Raw genomic sequence first — 16,769 nt, 5'->3', positions numbered from 1 at the left:
CTGGATTAAGGGTGTGCACCCCCTACTCCCACCCCCACCCCCCACTCCCTGCTGGAGTTTGTTTTTAAAGGACTCTTAGGAAGGGCTGGAGAGATGGGAGTTAATAGATACGCTACTTCCATGGACCCAGGCTTGGGTCCTAGCACACATGCTTGGCAGTTCACAACCACCTGTAACTCCAGCTGCAGGGGATCCAACACCTCTAGTCTCCATGGGCACTTGACTCACATGATCATACAAACATACATATACACAGTACACGTAAGTAAAAATAATGAAAATAATTAAAAAAAAATACTTCTAAGGGGGGATAAAAAGTTTCAAAATATTGGCCTGGAGATTTATCGCAGTTGTAGGATGCCCTTGGTCAGAGTTTATTCCCCAGCACTACAAAAAGAAAAAAAATTACTGATATTAAAGCCGGGTGGTAGTGGCACACACCTTTAATCCCAGCACTTGGGAGACAGAGGCAGGTGGATCTTTGTGAGTTTGAGGCCAGCCTGGGCTACAGAGCGAGTTCCAGGAAAAGTGCAAAGCTACACAGAGAAACCCTGTCTCGAAAAACCAAAATATATAAATATAAATAAAAGATATATATATATGTATATATTATTTATTCTTTTAACCAAAGGACCCACTCTGGAAGGTCCGCCGAAGTCAGAAGCTGGACATGTCTGCTCGGCTGGAGCTGCAGTCTGCCCTCGAGGCCGAGATCCGAGCCAAGCAGCTAGTTCAGGAGGAGCTGAGGAAGGTCAAAGACACAAGCCTCTCCTTTGAAAGGTTGGTTTGTCCTGGAGCTGGCCCCTCACCACCTGGGCCTTTGCGACCTGCAGACTGCCCCTGAGCTGGTCAGAGAGACATGTGAGGTCCTTAAGTCAGGGTGAGGAGAAATGTTTTGAGGAAGAGTGTGCCTTTCCCGGAGGGTGTCACTTAGTATCCCTAAGAAGTAATGAAGAGCCTGTGCGCTATAATCCTGGCCTCTAGGCTAAGACAGATCCTGAGGCCAGCCTGGACTACACAGCCCTTAAAAACAAACAAACAAATAAGCCATAAAGGGGGTGTGCCATTCAGTAGTAGAGAACATTTGCAATAGCCTGAATTAAGTCACGTGTGACCCTCGTATATCCCAGTGGAGTAGATATTATTATCCCCATTCTACAGGTGGTGAGACCAAGGTAGAGGTGTTGGAGGTGAATGTCGTCCTATTGACTAGTGGCCATGCCTGTGCTGGGTCCTACCCTCCTGTCCAGATTTTACCTGCTAGCTCTGTCCTGGCTCAAGGCCTACTTAAGAGCCAGGCTCTCGGGGCCTCTACTCAACAACAGTTCTCCTGGTGTCAGTCATGGGCAAGTCTCTTCCAGGATGACAGACAGCCAAGGGATCTGGACTATGTGTTTATCCTCAGAGGGCAGGCAAAACTCACCCCCAGTTTCATGAGCTGCACTTTGCTTGACCAGGACCTTACTTAGATATTCTTGGTTTGTTGGTTTGATTGATGTAGCCCAGACTGGCCTTGACTCTTGATTCTCTTGTCTTTGCTTCCTGGTTGCTGGAATTGCAAACTTGTTCTCTCATAACACCTTAGCCCATGACTTAAAATCTGTGTTTGAATTCATAATTCTGAATTTTCTGTAAAATATGCTGAGTGTAAAGGCCTAGTATGCCCTAAACCATTCTTGGGAAGCCAAGAAAGCCACACTGTAAAACAAAGAACATGGCCTCCACTTCCTGCATTTACAGCTCTTTACTTTTATTTCAGTAAACTAAAGGAATCCGAAGCCAAAAACAGGGAGTTACTAGAAGAAATGCAAATTCTGAAGAAAAAGATGGAAGAAAAGTTTAGAGCAGATACAGGTAAATTAAAACCTAAAGATTTGCATTACTAAATATCGGCCTTTTCTAATGAGTGGTTTTTCTTTTTTTGGGGGGGGGGGGGTTTCGGTTTTTCGAGTTTTTGAGACAGGGTTTCCCTGTGTAGCTTTGGTGCCTGTCCTGGATCTTGCTTTGTAGACCAGGCTGGCCTCGAACTCAGAGATCCTCCTGCCTCTGCCTCCCGAGTGCTGGGATTAAAGGCATGTGCCACCACCGCCGCTGCCGCCTGGTGGTTTTTCTTCTTAATAGCTATTTTTGGTTGTATAACAATAATTCCGGCTTGGACTTTAATCCCAGCACTTATTGCCTTCAAGACAGAAGGCCCTAGGCCTCCACCAAACCAGATTATTTTGTTCTCACAATCCCTCCCCAAGCACTGGGGAGGCAGAGGCAGATGATCTCTGTGAGTTCGAGGCCAGCCTGGTCTATATATTGAAATCCAGGACAACCAGGGCTGTTACACAGAGAAACCCTGTCTCGAAAAACAAAAAAAATAAATGAAAAGAAAAGAAAAATTTCCAAAGTTAAAATTTTGAAACAATATGTTCAAAAATATCTCTCTCTCTCTCTCTCTGTCTCTCTCTCTCTCCCTCTCTCTCTCTCTCTCTAGCTCTCGAGCTCTCTTGCTCTCTTGCTGTCTCTCTCGCTCCCTTGCTCTCTCGATGTCTCTTGCTCGCTCTCTTGCTCGCTCTCTTGCTCTCTCGCTGTCTCTCTCTCTCTCTCTCTCTCTCTCTCTCTCTCTCTCTCATACATTCCTATCCCCTGGTCACACAAAAGTAGCCCTGTTCTGTGCCGAAGAGGCCACTAGACCACAGCCCATGGGAACCGTCTAGGACCCTTTACAGCTGCTCTGTGCCCTCCGGGCAGAGCTCTTTCCAGCTCTTTGCTCACTGCCAAGTGCTGAGGTGTGGTGTAATCCCAGCACTCAGGAGGCCGAGGCAGGAGGATCCCGAGTTTAAAGGCAGACATGTTTCAGTGAGTAGCTGTATACATAAAACATCCCCTATTTTGGGATAGAATTTTAGGAGTGAGACTTTGTCCACCAGAACGGTGCGCTGTCGGTCTTGGACGTGAGGGTTTATCCCCAGACTGCACTCAAAGTGAACTTCGTGCTTGGGATCTCCACCCACAGGTGGCTTCTCAGTACAGGAATCTGCGTTCTTCTGTCTGTTCTTAAATTTGGGTGGTTTTACATTTCAGAAGCTTTTTAAATATTGAAAAGGAAGGCCTTTTATGATGTAAGGTGCGCATATTTCCTCTTACTTGGACTTTGGCTAAGAAAGAGCCTTTCTAGGGTTCGGGTTGTAGCCTGATGTTAGCGTGTTTGCCTGACGTGCACAAACACCACAGAAACCAGGCAGGTGCGAACACACCTGTAGGCCCTACACTCAGGACGAAGAAGGTGGTCCTGGTCCACATGAGACCCTGTCCAAAAAAAGAGAAAGCTTGCCCTGGTTTTGTGTTGAATCTATTAATCTTGCCTTTCCTTGAAAAGGAAAATCTTCCCAGCTGTAGGCTGTTCAGGGGACACAGTACATTATCCTGGGTATTGGTTTATGTGTCTTGCTGGTTTTGCTGGTTTGTATGTCTGTGTATCACTTGCATGTCTGGAGCCTTCAGAAGCTGGAAACGAGTTTCAGATCCTCTGGAACTGGGCTTCAGTTACAGATGGTTGTAAGCAGCTGGGAGTCCAACGTGGTCCTCTGGAAGGGTAGCCAATGCTCCTGACCGTGGAGTCAACCTTCCCAGCACCCCCACTCCTTCTTTAAACCAGACAGTCTCACTGTGTTGATCAGACTGGCCTCAAACCCTTCATCTTCCACTGCAGCCTTGAAAATGCTGGGGTCATTGCCGTGTGCCTGGCATGGCTTCGGCTTTTAAGTTGGGGTGATGAGTTGATTTGGAACCTACTCTGGCCTGCAGCTCAAAGTGTCTTCCCAACTAAATGTTCCTTTTAATGTCCTTCCTCTCCTGCTTCCATGTGGTCCCTGGGACTGCTGTTGTCATTTCTACCACGGAGCACCCGTGACCCTGTGGTCAGGCTCTGTCACCCTCCACCCGTCACACATACCCCCCAGAGGCATTCTTAGATTTCCTTCCAAGGGAGTGTGTTAACTCTGCATACCCTGGAGTCCCATCAGGTTGACAGTGAGGACTGCTGTCTTTACAGTTTTTGCCTTAATTTTCCTTTCTTTATTGCAGGGCTCAAACTTCCAGATTTCCAGGACTCTATCTTTGAGTATTTCAACACTGCTCCTCTTGCACATGATCTGACATTTAGAGTGAGTACTGCGTTTTGAAAATAACGAGTGTATATAAGTTAGAAACAATAGAATGTGACTACCTGTGGGCCCAAAACATCCCTGGAAACAGATCTGACATTCTTTGAGAGTTGTGCCAGTGACATCATGGGCAGGGAAGTCACAGGTGAAGGTGGAGAGCGCTGTGGGTGTTGGAACTGTTTCTGGAGACTAAGAGGAACTGAGAAGATGCTTAGCCTCACTGAGAAATCTACACTGGCCGCCGGCTGTGTAGTCATGTTTGGGGTCAAATTTAAAATATAAATAATAATAGTCATGTTGCCATTTCTGGGACTTCTGTGTGAATATATAGCTTGGACTCAGTGACTAGTGGGGAACATGGTTTCTAAGTGATTCAGTACCAAGCAGTTTACAAAGACCCTGCCTGGTCCGGCTCATCTCTGAGCCAGGAAACCTCAAGGTGACCAATGTGTGACGGCTGGTCTGCCTAGACGGCCCTTGCAGAGTGGGATGAGCCCACTCCTCCTTTTACCTGCTGCAGAGGCCCTGGAGGCATTTCAGGGCCACCTTCTCCTTCTGGAGCATTGAGTAGACTTGATCTACAAGTTCCTCACAGCGTGTGTGCATGTGGGAATGGTGAAGGCTAGGGACACAGTTCAGTGACAGCCCTCGCCTAGCCTGGGGTCAGACCCCAGTCCTGGGGGAGCGGCTGGCAGAGGGAAAGCCCTTGTCATGTCATGGACAAAGCTTCTGGTGGGGCTCCCAGTGCTGATCCCCAGACTCGCTGCTGAAGTCACTGGTGAGCAGTTGCACCCTCACCTGGCATGTGCTACGTGTGTGCACTCGATTTCTCTGCCTGTCTTCCTCACTCACATACACTCAGGTCTCTTTCATCTGAACCAGTGGGAAGTGGTTTGTAGATAGCAGTGACCACAGGAAACTTGGCACAATTGTTTCCTAAGGCTGCACAGCACCGAGTTTCAGCTCTGTGCAGACTCACCTGTGGTCCTGGCTGTGTCCTGGACAGCCATGTTTCAGGACCCACCAGAAGTCACTGATGGCATTCAATCATCAGGTTCTGTCTAGACGGTGCTACTTCTTCTACTTAGGACATGGGAGAGTGCCTGCACTCTGGGTTTATATCATGTTCCCTCTTGGTGCCCATGGGAAGGGGCTGTTGGCCTTGATTCTGCACAGGAGACAGGTTTTTTTCTGTTCAAAGGCCACTTTGCATCACCAGGTAGTGGCATCAGCAGGAGTCCCTCCCATTGTACGCAGATAGCAGTGACCACGTGGGCACAGTGTGACTCTCCCAGGAGTTCCAGCTGTTCGCCTTCACTCATCAGAGTATTTGTGGTTTTTCCCAAATGGCAAAGTGTCTTTTCCCTTGATTTTTTTGTTTTGTTTTGTTTTTAAGATAGCGTTTCTCTGTGTAGTCCTGGCTGTCCTGGAACTCACTCTGTAGCCCAGGCTGGCCTCGAACTCACAGAGATCCACCTGCCTCTGCCTCCCGAGTGCTGGGATTAAAGGCGTGCGCCACCCCTGCCCAGCCAGTCTCAGTTCTTAAGCAAATATATTACAGCAGTAACCGCTGACCTTGCACGCTGGTTGCGTAGAGAGCTCAGTGGCGGTGGCTCTCACAGTACCATCCATGAGTGTGGAAATCACCGCGTGGAGAGGTGGAGCAGTCATCAGTCCAGTATTCCTCATTGTCCAGCATCCTGCCATTTTGAGAGCCTCTTCAAGGCTGTGTCATTTGAGTCCCAAGTGTGCTTCCTTTAAAAGAAAACTCAGCTGGATCAGGGTCCATGTTAAAAGTTTCCAGACTTGAGAACTGCCCAGGAGATCTTATACTTTGCCAGATTAAACATGTTGCTGAGTGCTAGAGTGAGTCTCCACGGTAGCCTGGCCAGGCTTCACTGGAGGAAATGATCATTGTGTTCCTCCTGTCTGTTATACCAAGGACTCGCTCTCCTCCTCGTCTGCATCTTCTCTGCTAGCCTTGTGGGAGGACGTAAGTGACTGCAGATGCCCTTCCGTGGGTCGCTCTCCGAGGCAGCGTCCTATGTGCTCCGATTGCTAAGTCTGCATCCTTTGATTAACAACTAAGGAAACTGGGCTCTTAAACCGCTAAAATTTACTCCATTGGCTTGCTCTTCACTACCAGGTGGATTGCTAACTTGTTTAACTTGCCTTGTGGGTAATGCTCACATTTACTAGCTCTGCTCATTAGCTAATTGATGTACCTGTCCACAGGGATTGTTGATGAACTCCAGCCCTGGAGTGTGTAGTTGTACCTGTGCTGTGTCTGACGCCCCCCCCCCCCCCAGTGCTCCCTCCCTCTGAATGTGGAGTCCTACCCAGGGTCTGATCAGTGCCGCTTTTGGGAAGTGCTCACCTGTGCGCTGTTGAACTCCGCAGTGGAGCAGTTCAACCTAGGACTTGAGACTCTGCTCTAAGGTCTCCCATGCTAGCACGCCATTCCTGTGTACTTTGCGCTGGGAATAGTGGTGACCTGTGCCCATGTGGCATTGTACCAGGACTAAGCCTGCAGGGAGGTTCGCCTCAGATAGCCATTCATGGCGTGTGCCTGTGAGGGCTGGCATTGCTGGAGGAGCACAGGCTCTAGCTGTTGGGGCTGTGCATGTGTGGAAAACAGTCTCCTGATCTCTGGAAGGAGGTTACTTATCTGGACGGTCTGAGGACTGCCTGAGGTCGGTATTCCCAGCTCCTTCTCTGAGGACTGAGGTTGATTTTTTTTCTAGGTCCTTTTAAAAAAACAAACCAAAACCACCAGATTTTTACTATGTGGCCTTAGCTGGATCAGAATGCACTGCTTAGACCAGGTTGGCCTCAAACTCAGAGATCTGCCTGTAGAGCACTGGGATCAGAGGATGCACTAACACGCCCAGGCCTCAGTTCCTACTTTTAAATGGCCGGAGAAGAGAAGGCTCATGGTAGGGAGCTGGCCAAGTACAGCGTTCTATTGAAACAACAGTGACTTGCCGCTCCCTGGGAAAGTCAGGGTAGCTGTGAGTAAACAGGTTTGTGGTAAGACTGGGAGAGACAGGTAGGATGCAGGGCCTAGGCCCTGACACGACACACTGTCCAGGAAAACACCACCTTTTCCTTTTCACAGACCAGCTCAGCCAGCGATCAAGAAACGCAGGCTTCGAAGCCGGACTTGTCCCCATCAGTGTCGGTGGCCACAAGCACGGAGCAGCAGGAGGTGAGACTGCATTGCTCAGGGGTTCTGTGGGCCTGGGGGTACGCTTCAAAAGGGCCCTGCAGCTTGTAGCTAGGCCCCTTCACAGGCCTTCCCGCTCTCCCCTTCAGAACTCTGTCAGACCATCAGCTAAATGAGGGAAACCTTGACAGGTGTCTGAACAATGTAGTAAATTAGAAATTCAGAACGTTAAATAATTTATAAATTCTAGAGAGGAACCCCAGCTAGGCCCTGGAAGCTAAGCTGAAGCTCACCTGACCACTTTTCTCCTAGGATATGACTCGGCCCCAGCAGAGGCCATCTGCTGTGCCGCTGCCCAACACACAGGCCCTTGCCATGGCTGGACCAAAGGTAAGCCCTCTCACATCGCTGGGTGCCTTCTTGGTTTTAGAAGATAAATTTTGTGTAAAATAGCTGTGCCTGCCGGTTTTGAATACACACAGTCGGGCCCTCGCGTTCTGTTGGAGGTAGTTGGCAAACCAAGTCCAGGGTCTGCATTGTCGTCTTCACACTTAAGCACTAAGTGTGTTCTTCAGCTGAAACAGTCCCTGAGCCGCTGCTGCTCCTCCTCCTCCTCCTCCTCCCCCTCCTCCCCTCCCCCCCTCCCCCCTTCCCTTGGTAGTCTTGCCTGGTTCACAGGTGGTGGGAGCCTCTCACATGCAGGTGCTGCTCTTTATAATTATGTCTGTTGTTGAGAACTAGATGGTCTGTAGGAGAACGTTCCCAACATGAATAGCTGTCCACAGCATGCAGTTTGGATCTTGCCTTCTGCATGAGCATGGCAAGAACCTGACCTTGTTTTCTTACTCACCTTGAAACTCAACCGGGTCTCCTTTCTCTGTGTAGATCCCAAGTATGCCTGGCATGGACTTGTGTCCTGGGTGTTATTGTTGTCGCTTTAAATACAGACCTGGTCTATTGACGTTTTCCCCTGGAGACCTGAGAGTAATCTATGCTTTGCTTTGGGACTCGGGCTCTTGTCGAATTAAGGACCAGGCTGCAGGGCTGCTGGTTTAGTAGGTTCTGCTACCTGGAGAAGGAACTGTACAGGGGACGTGTATCTCGGTGATGACTGGCCCCTGGCCTCCTCTGGGCAGCCCCTCTTGTTGCTCCTGGGGCTGTGCTGACCACCCCTACTCCTTGAGAAACATATGGTCCTGCCTGTTCCCTGTGTTCCTGCGCAGTATGTCACCTTTGTCACTACATGTGGGCTTTCTAGTCAGCTGTCCGGCCCACCCTTGTCTTCCTAGCTAGCTAGCCTCACGGTTCTTCCCATCTGTTGCTCTCTCATTTTTCTCTTCTCCTTGCAGGAGACAGTGGGTCTTTCCAAGACTTTGCTGTTAACATTTCTTGTAATTAAAAGTGCTATCTTGTTCACACACCCAAGAAGAGCCAAACCTAGACAGGGTTCCAGGCCAAACCCCCAAATCCAGTTGGTGCTGATCCCTGGAAGATGCTCCTAATCCAGTTAGAGTATCAGCTGTGAAAGGTGACACCACAGCCTAGCCCAGCTCTGTGTGTAACAAAACTAACTGAAGGAAGCAGGGGTGACTTTGGGTTCTGGCTTGCGACCTTGGAGTTGAGGTGCCACTGATGGGAACCCATAGCAGGAAGGCAAACAGCATGAAGCAGGCAGGCTGTGTATAAATCAAGTCAGGAGCAGACTGACCCGCTTCTCCTTGCTTCCCAGTCACCTGGTTTGTTTTGCTTGCTTTTTCCTGCAGCCCAAAGCACACCAGTTCAGCATCAAGTCCTTCGCCAGCCCCACCCAGTGCAGCCACTGCACGTCCTTGATGGTCGGACTCATCCGACAGGGCTATGCCTGCGAAGGTGAGTGTTGGCCTTAGTGCCAGAGATGAGTGCACGTGAGCTGCACAGTGCTGCTCTGGAGGGAGTGCTTACGTCGGCCGAGCTAGAAGAGGGAGGTGTACCTGTTAGCAGTGTGGGGCAGGCCTGCTCTGCATAGATGCCTGGCTAGGCCTGTAGTAGTCCTGCACAGCCTGTAGGTCCAGTAGTCATGTTATCAACTGAATATTACTATAAAGAACACCACCTCCACCTGAGACTCCTCCTGTAGAGCACAGTGCTCACAACCATTCTGTCACATCAGGAAACATGGAGGAGAGGCCAGAACTTTCCACTCTGATGTTGTCTGGGGTTTTGGGGGTTTCTTTGTTTTTGTTTCTGACTTTTTAATTGCATTTACTTCCTGGTGTACGTGAGTGTGTGGGTGCGTGTGCCATGGCGCACGCTGGGTGTCTAGGACAACCTGAAAGCGTTGCTTCTCTTCACCTTTGGTCCCGAGGGCGGACTCAGGCCATAGGCTCGGCCTTCTCATGGGCTCCAGATGTCTCCATCTCACAGGGTCACAGTGTGTCTTTTGATGGCAGTTATTATTTTTAAATTACAAAACCTCTTGTGCTCTTCTCCAGGCTGGCATTTGGCCCTGTGCTCTCGGCCCGTCCACTGTGACTGTTACTGCCTCACTTCACAGATGGTGCAGTGTGGGGTGAGACTCCTTGGTCAGAGCCTCCACTGTTCCAAGCACACACCACTTGTAGCACAAATCCTAATCGGTCTTAATAAAAACCTGGAGTCAGATATCAGGGTAAAAGCTGAAAGATCAGAGAAGCAGAGCAGCAGCCATTAAGAGTTCTTACCTCCATGAAATTCCCAGCCTAGAAGGGCCTGAGCTCCTGTCTCCCGCCTTATATTCCTTTCTCTGCCCAGCCATATATATCGTCCTGTCTCAAACTCCCTAGTGCTGGGATTAAAGGCCTGTGAGCCACCACTGTCTGGCTGTTTCTCTTTTAGACTGGATCATCTTGTAGAGCCCAGGATGGTCTTGAACTCACAGAGATCCATCTGCCTCTGCCTCCCAAATACTGGGATTAAAGGTGTATGCACTACGCGTGGCCTCAATGGCTGACTAGTGGCTTAGCTTCACACTCTGATCTTCAGGCAAGCTTTATTTGTTGATCATAAACAAAATATCACTACAACTACTGGCTGTGCTCTGCATTTCTTCATAGAGACATTCTTTTTCCATTGCTAGTTTGTTAGTTGTTTTAGGTCTTCCAATTGGCTGTACATCACTGTGACCCTGCAGTGTCGCCCAGGTGGCCTCAGTGAGCAAGTCTGGAGACTGCCCATATGGATTTAAGGCAGGCTTGTTGGGTAACTGTGACGCAGACTTCATGCTTGTTCAGGCAGCCCCGCTTTATGTGTGTTCTCCATATGTGTAGAGCTTTTATTATGAAGCCTTCAGGAATTGTTTTCAGTGGAGTCCACCGTCCTGGACACCTAGGCTTCCTAGGCAGTGTGTGCAGAGAGCCTGTGCTCAGCAGGTCTACTTCCTTGATTGCATGTTGTGAGGTGGGTGGCACTTTTCCTCTTTTTCAGTGTGTGCGTTTTCCTGCCATGTGTCCTGCAAAGACAGCGCTCCCCAGGTGTGCCCCATACCTCCTGAGCAATCCAAGAGGCCTCTCGGCGTAGATGTGCAGAGGGGTATAGGCACAGCCTACAAGGGTTATGTCAAGGTAGGAGGAGCCAGCGTCTGTCCCATAGCCCATTGTGGCTCATTTTTCATTAGGTCAGCTTGTGTCTTTCGTGGGGTTACCAGTAATCTTCCCCTTGCTCTCTCTAGTAGCCCTGGTACCTTGAGGGTCTCGGGCACAGCTGCTACTTTACATGGCCAAAAGCCTGAGTACCATTGGACATGGAGACCCCGCCTCATGTTCCTATAGTTACTCTAATTGGGTGTCTGGTCATGAACTTAAAGTCAAGGTTCCAAAGCCAAGTGGTGCTTGCAGAACACGGGTACCTGAGCCATCTGCATGGCCTATCCAGCTGCAGCATCCAGGATGCAGTGTGGTCCTGGGTTGCCAGCATCCCTTGTGCTACCTTCCCATTCACAAGCTTCTAGTCAGGCCTGAGTCTCCTGATCCAAGACTGGCTTGCCCAGATGCTTGGGAAGAGGGTTGATGGGGGAGCATCCCTGGGGACCCGGACAGTCATACAGCAGGTGGACACAGACTAAGAGAAATGCCAAGGGTCTGGCAGTCTCTGTGCTGCCCGTATCTGTGGCCCAAGGGAAACATGGTCATTGTTGGTCTGTAGGTCCCAAAGCCCACAGGAGTGAAGAAAGGCTGGCAGCGGGCTTATGCAGTGGTTTGTGACTGCAAACTCTTTCTGTACGATCTGCCAGAAGGAAAGTCTACTCAGCCTGGAGTCATTGCCAGTCAAGTCTTAGACCTCAGGTATGTCTATGCAGCCAAACACTGGCCCTGGTGTCCAGTGCTCACTGTAGCAGGCCTATGCTGTCCTGCCTCTTTCTCTCCCAAGCTTATTTGAAGAGTGTAGCGGGGTAGGAGGAGCTGTCGTGAGGATTAACCAAGGGCACACTCAGCACATGGCTGGCAGGCGTTGGTGCCATCTTCACCACAGATGTGGAAGGCCTGTGCTATTCTTGCCTTATGCCAGATCAGGAAGGCTGGCACTGTGACCGTCTGCGGTTAGCATCTGTCTGGTGTAGAGACACAAGCTCCAGTGTGTTCTTAGCAAAAGGGAGCTCTCTGGCTGGTTCCTTTAGAGATCTGTAAGAGCACAGGTGAGTCAGAACCACCCAGCAATGGCAGCATCCCATGCTTTCTGTCTTCATCACATGGTACCTGCTGGTCCCTTGTTACATTCAACTGCCTTGGTCACTGTTCTGTTGCCATGACCAGGGCAACTCTTACAAAGGGAAACATTTAATTGGCTGGTTTACAGCTTCAGATGTTTAGTCCATTATCATGACAGAGAGCATGATGACATGTATGGTACTGGAGCAATAGCTGAGAGCTACATCCTGATCCAGAAGCAGAAAGACAAGTGGGCCTGCCATGGGCTTTTAAAAACCTCAAAGTCCACTCCAGTGACACACCTCCTCCAACAAGGCCACACCTCCTAATCCTAAATCCTTTCAAATGGTTCCGCTCCTTGGTGACTAAGCTTTCAAATATGTGAGCCTAAGTGGGGACCATTCTATTCAGACCACTATAATAGCTCTGGCCTGGCCTGAGCCCACGGGATTGGGCACCATCGAGGGCAGGAACAACTCAGCTGGCATGCCCATGTGAGCTCAGCACCTTCTGCTTCTTGTTGGCGAGCTTTTGCCTGATTGTACCACGGACAAGCCAAAAATAACTGTTGTGGAACTTGGACTGGGGGGCAGTGTGACAGTGTGAGTCGGGCAGGGGCTGTTTTCAGTGCTCCTCTCCCCCGCCCCCGCCCCCACCCCATTAAGATGTTGGGACAAGTTGTGAAAATGTGGCGGCAGATGTGCAAGGCTTTCCCAGAACGGAGTGTCTTTCTTTCTTGTCAGAGATGATGAGTTTTCCGTGAGCTCAGTCCTGGCCTCAGATGTCATCCATGCAACACGCCGAGACATTCCATGTATATTCAGGGTATGCATTTCTCTGATTTCATTTGTTTGTTAGTCATTTTAAAATTAAATGACTCTGTTAAAAGACAGCAATTTTTAAAAACAACCAAAACCACGGGCACAGTGATGCACACCTTTAATCCCAGCACTTGGGAGCCAAAGGTCATGGATCTGTGAGTTCCATGACAGCCAGAGCACTACATGGTGAGACCCTCACTCCCTACAAAAACAAAACCAAACAGACAGCAATTCTCCGAGCATCTTGCTGGGCTGTGGCAAGCTCTGGGGACCATCCCATGTGGCTCCTCACCTACCTTGCATTCCTTACTGTGCACCAGGTTCCTCCTTTGCCATGTGCCTGGCATTACTCATGCTCACTGAGCACAGCGCCCTCCCCACAGACTGTGTCATGAGGAGCCCATCACCAGCTTCCCGTGCTATCCCTCTCTTCACTGACCACCACCCCTTTCTCTCCTCTGCTGAGCATCCTTCCCACCTGGTGTTCCTTCCCCCTGGACACAGGTCTTAGCACTGAAGGGGTCTTCATGCTCTATGAGACATGTCTTGCTAGGTCCTCTCCCTGGCATACATACTCTCTGAGTAAGACAGAAAACATTTTTAAATGACCACACCTGGTTTGTCTGTGTCTCTCGGATTGAGCTGAGCTCTGTTCTCCCAGTTGCGCTGTGTACTGAAGCATCAGAAAGCTTCTGGAGGAGCGTTGGTCAGAGAAGCACACATACCTTCAAGTAGGAATGTTTATAGGCCATCTGGTTGACCAGAAAGCTGTCTTTGGAGTTGCTTTTACTGAATCACACTTTTATTCAGAAACAACCTTTTAGACACAGTCCAGAAAAAGCACTGGCATTCTGTGCTTAGAGTGACAATTGTGTAGCTGTGTAGCCTCCCAGGTTCCTAATGGTGTTTAGTGAACACTTACTGGAGACCCTCTTCCTAAGAACCCACATCTTAATCATAATAAAGTTACTCAAGGAAGCTTTTTTTTTTTCTTCTTCTTCTTCTTCTTTTTGAGACAGGGTCTCTATTTAGTCCTGGATGTCCTGGAACTTGCTGTGTGTATGTGTACTGCCATATGTATGTGGCCAGCGTGTGGCAGGCTGGCCTTGAACTCGCAGAGATCTGCCTCTGCCTCCTGAGTGCTGGGATTAAAAGCATGTGCCACCAGGCAGGGCAAGAAAGCAGTTTTAGAATGTGTGTTTACATGACCTTGTTGACAGGAGCAGAATTAACTGACATCTGGCCAGGAAGGGACTTGTGTGTCCACAGCACCTTTTTCCTGTTAGTGGCCTGGCAGCTGAGGAGATTGGTGGCCTTTGGGGCAACACAGGGACGTGGACTTGAGCCTCTTACCATCCTGTTTGTGACCTCTGCATCTGGGTGGCTCCAGCATAGTCCCTGCTCTGATCTGGCTGGCAGCTCATGGTTTTGTCTGTTTTGTCTCTCGTGAAGGTGACGGCCTCTCTCTTAGGTTCGCCTTCTAAGACCAGCTCACTGCTCCTCCTGACAGAAAACGAGAACGAGAAGAGGAAGTGGGTTGGGATCCTTGAAGGACTGCAGGCTATCCTCCGTAAGAACCGGCTGAAGAGCCAGGTAGTGCACGTCGCCCAGGAGGCCTACGACAGTAGTCTGCCGCTCATCAAGGCTGTTCTCGCTGCTGCTATTGTGGGTATGTCTGCAGAGCCTGTCAGGTCTGGGAACTCGGGTCATGAGCATGGCTGTGTGGTCCCACCCATCTGAACGTGTAGACAGTTTCTCCTGTTGGGAGAAGCAGGTCCTGGCTCACAGGACTCATGTGTTGTTTCCCCAGATGGAGACAGGATTGCAGTCGGCCTGGAAGAGGGGCTCTACGTCATTGAGCTCACCCGAGATGGTGAGTAGAAGGGCAGGCACCTTGAGTTCCCACTTGACTGCTCCAAACACACGGGGCATTGAGAGGGACAGTGGTTCACTTGGACTTTGTGTGCACAGTCCAGAATGTGTGAGGCCCTGGGGTCCAGCTCCCATGCTGTAAAATAAGGGACATCCTGTTAGGTAAATGGAGTGATGGCGTCAGAGGACTTAGACAGGAGGTGGAGAAAAAGAATCTCAGTTGACTCGGCAGGCGTTCAGTAGACAGGAGGTGGAGAAAAAGAATCTCAGTTGACTCGGCAGGCGTTCAGCACACGTTTTCTGGGGAGCTTTATGTGTATGGAGACAACAGCAGAGCCCTTGTTATATCTGTTCTTTTGTTTGTTTGTTTTGTTTTGTTTTTGTTTTTTTTTTTTTGAGACAGGGTTTCTCTGTATAGCTCTGGCTGTCCTATAACTCTCTGTAGACCAGGCTGGCCTTGAACTCAGAGATCTGCCTGCCTCTGCTTCCCAAGTGCTGGGATTAAAGATGTGCACCACCACCATCTGGCAGGCTAGTTTTTTAGATGCGCATTTATTTATTTCTATGTGCATGTGTGTGCACATATACAAGTACAGAGGTCAGAAGACAGCCTGTGGTAGCTGGCTTTCTCCTGTCGCCATGTGGGTCCTGTTACTCAAACGCAGGGCTTGGAGCCTGGCAGCAAGCACCCTTACCCACAGAGCCATTTTGCTAGCCCTCTATTGAATTCTTTGTTTGTTTGCTTATTTTTGAGACAGACATAACCCTGGCCATCCTGGAACTCACTCTGCAGTCCAGGCTGACCTGGAAATCTCAGAGATCACCTGTCTTTGCTTCCCATACTGGGGTTAAAGATGTGCATCTCCACATCTGGCCTCTGTTGACCTCTGTTGAGTTCTTTAAAGAGACTGGGATAGGTGGTGGGTCACAAAGCCTCTCAGGAGAATCCAGCAATGTTGGTGCACTGAAACTTAGCCAGAGTTCCTGTGTCCCTCTCCTGCCAGCAAGGGAAGATGGCTTTTCCTGCCTGTCCCTACTCCATAGCCCCTTCCTGTTGAGAGAGAGTGAGCCAGAGCATGTGGGCATCTGAGTCCTTCAGGCTCTAGACCAGGGAAGGCAGTGGAGGTCCTAAGCCGGCTAGTGTCCTAGTTTGAGTGGGCATGAGCTTGGAGAACTCCAGACCCAGCAGCTCACAGGTCCTTACTGTGCTGTAAGTATCAGCTAGACCCTGAGTACACTAGACACTGGGTACAGGACAGGCAGTGGCGGGTCAGGGTTGTCAGGGAGCTGAGACAAGGCACCACTGTGTCTGCTAAGGACATTTGCAACACTGGCCCTGGGGCTGGCTGTCTGTGGTGGGGGGATTGCTAGGGACCCAAGGGGCCATGTCAGCCAGAGCAAGTCACCTGCATCCTCTGGCCACAGTGATCGTCCGCGCTGCTGACTGCAAGAAGGTGTACCAAATCGAACTGGCGCCCAAGGAGAAGATCGTCATCCTCCTCTGTGGCCGGAACCACCATGTGCACCTCTGCCCCTGGTCCTCCTTTGACGGAGCGGAAGCAAGCAACTTTGATATCAAGCTTCCAGAAACGAAAGGCTGCCAACTCATAGCAACAGGGACCCTGAGGAAGAGTTCATCCACCTGCCTGTTTGTCGCCGTGAAGCGACAGATCCTTTGCTATGAGATTCAGAGAACTAAGCCTTTCCACAGGAAGTTCAGCGAGGTGGTGGCACCAGGACACGTGCAGTGGATGGCCGTGTTCAAGGACAGGCTCTGTGTTGGCTACCCTTCTGGATTCTCTCTGTTGAGCATCCAGGGGGACGGGCCGCCTCTAGACCTGGTAAATCCCGCTGACCCCTCGCTTGCGTTCCTCTCGCAGCAGTCTTTCGATGCCCTTTGTGCTGTGGAGCTCAAAAGTGAGGAGTACCTGCTTTGCTTCAGCCACATGGGACTGTACGTGGACCCTCAAGGCCGGAGGTCACGCATGCAGGAGCTCATGTGGCCTGCGGCTCCTGTCGCCTGTAGTATGTATATGTTTTTCTGTTGCCATATCTCTGTTGCTGCTTCTCATACAGACAGTCGGCATGTGTTCTG

At 50.1% G+C, this 16,769-nt stretch overlaps 1 protein-coding gene across 4 annotated transcripts in view; it reads left to right on the top strand.

Annotated features, from left to right (window-relative positions):
* The window catches only part of Cdc42bpb (CDC42 binding protein kinase beta), a 96,348-nt gene that overhangs the window by 73,081 nt on the left and 6,498 nt on the right, over positions 1-16,769 (top strand). For 2 of the 4 annotated variants that reach the window (XM_036206617.1, XM_036206618.1), the window contains exons 19-31: positions 632-780; positions 1,760-1,854; positions 4,075-4,154; positions 6,097-6,147; positions 7,273-7,362; positions 7,633-7,710; positions 9,084-9,189; positions 10,762-10,898; positions 11,479-11,618; positions 12,725-12,806; positions 14,255-14,471; positions 14,613-14,675; positions 16,100-16,699. In XM_036206617.1, coding sequence (XP_036062510.1) covers positions 632-780; positions 1,760-1,854; positions 4,075-4,154; positions 6,097-6,147; positions 7,273-7,362; positions 7,633-7,710; positions 9,084-9,189; positions 10,762-10,898; positions 11,479-11,618; positions 12,725-12,806; positions 14,255-14,471; positions 14,613-14,675; positions 16,100-16,699 — 1,888 coding nt within the window. The remainder of the gene's footprint in view (positions 1-631; positions 781-1,759; positions 1,855-4,074; positions 4,155-6,096; positions 6,148-7,272; positions 7,363-7,632; positions 7,711-9,083; positions 9,190-10,761; positions 10,899-11,478; positions 11,619-12,724; positions 12,807-14,254; positions 14,472-14,612; positions 14,676-16,099; positions 16,700-16,769) is intronic. The other 2 variants (XM_036206620.1, XM_036206619.1) reach the window with 1 other exon arrangement.

Source organism: Onychomys torridus, chromosome 14 (genome assembly GCF_903995425.1).
Source record: "Onychomys torridus chromosome 14, mOncTor1.1, whole genome shotgun sequence".
Lineage (NCBI taxonomy): Eukaryota > Metazoa > Chordata > Mammalia > Rodentia > Cricetidae > Onychomys > Onychomys torridus.
Note: the sequence above shows the minus strand (reverse complement) of the source record. Positions and strands in the feature narration are given on the sequence as shown.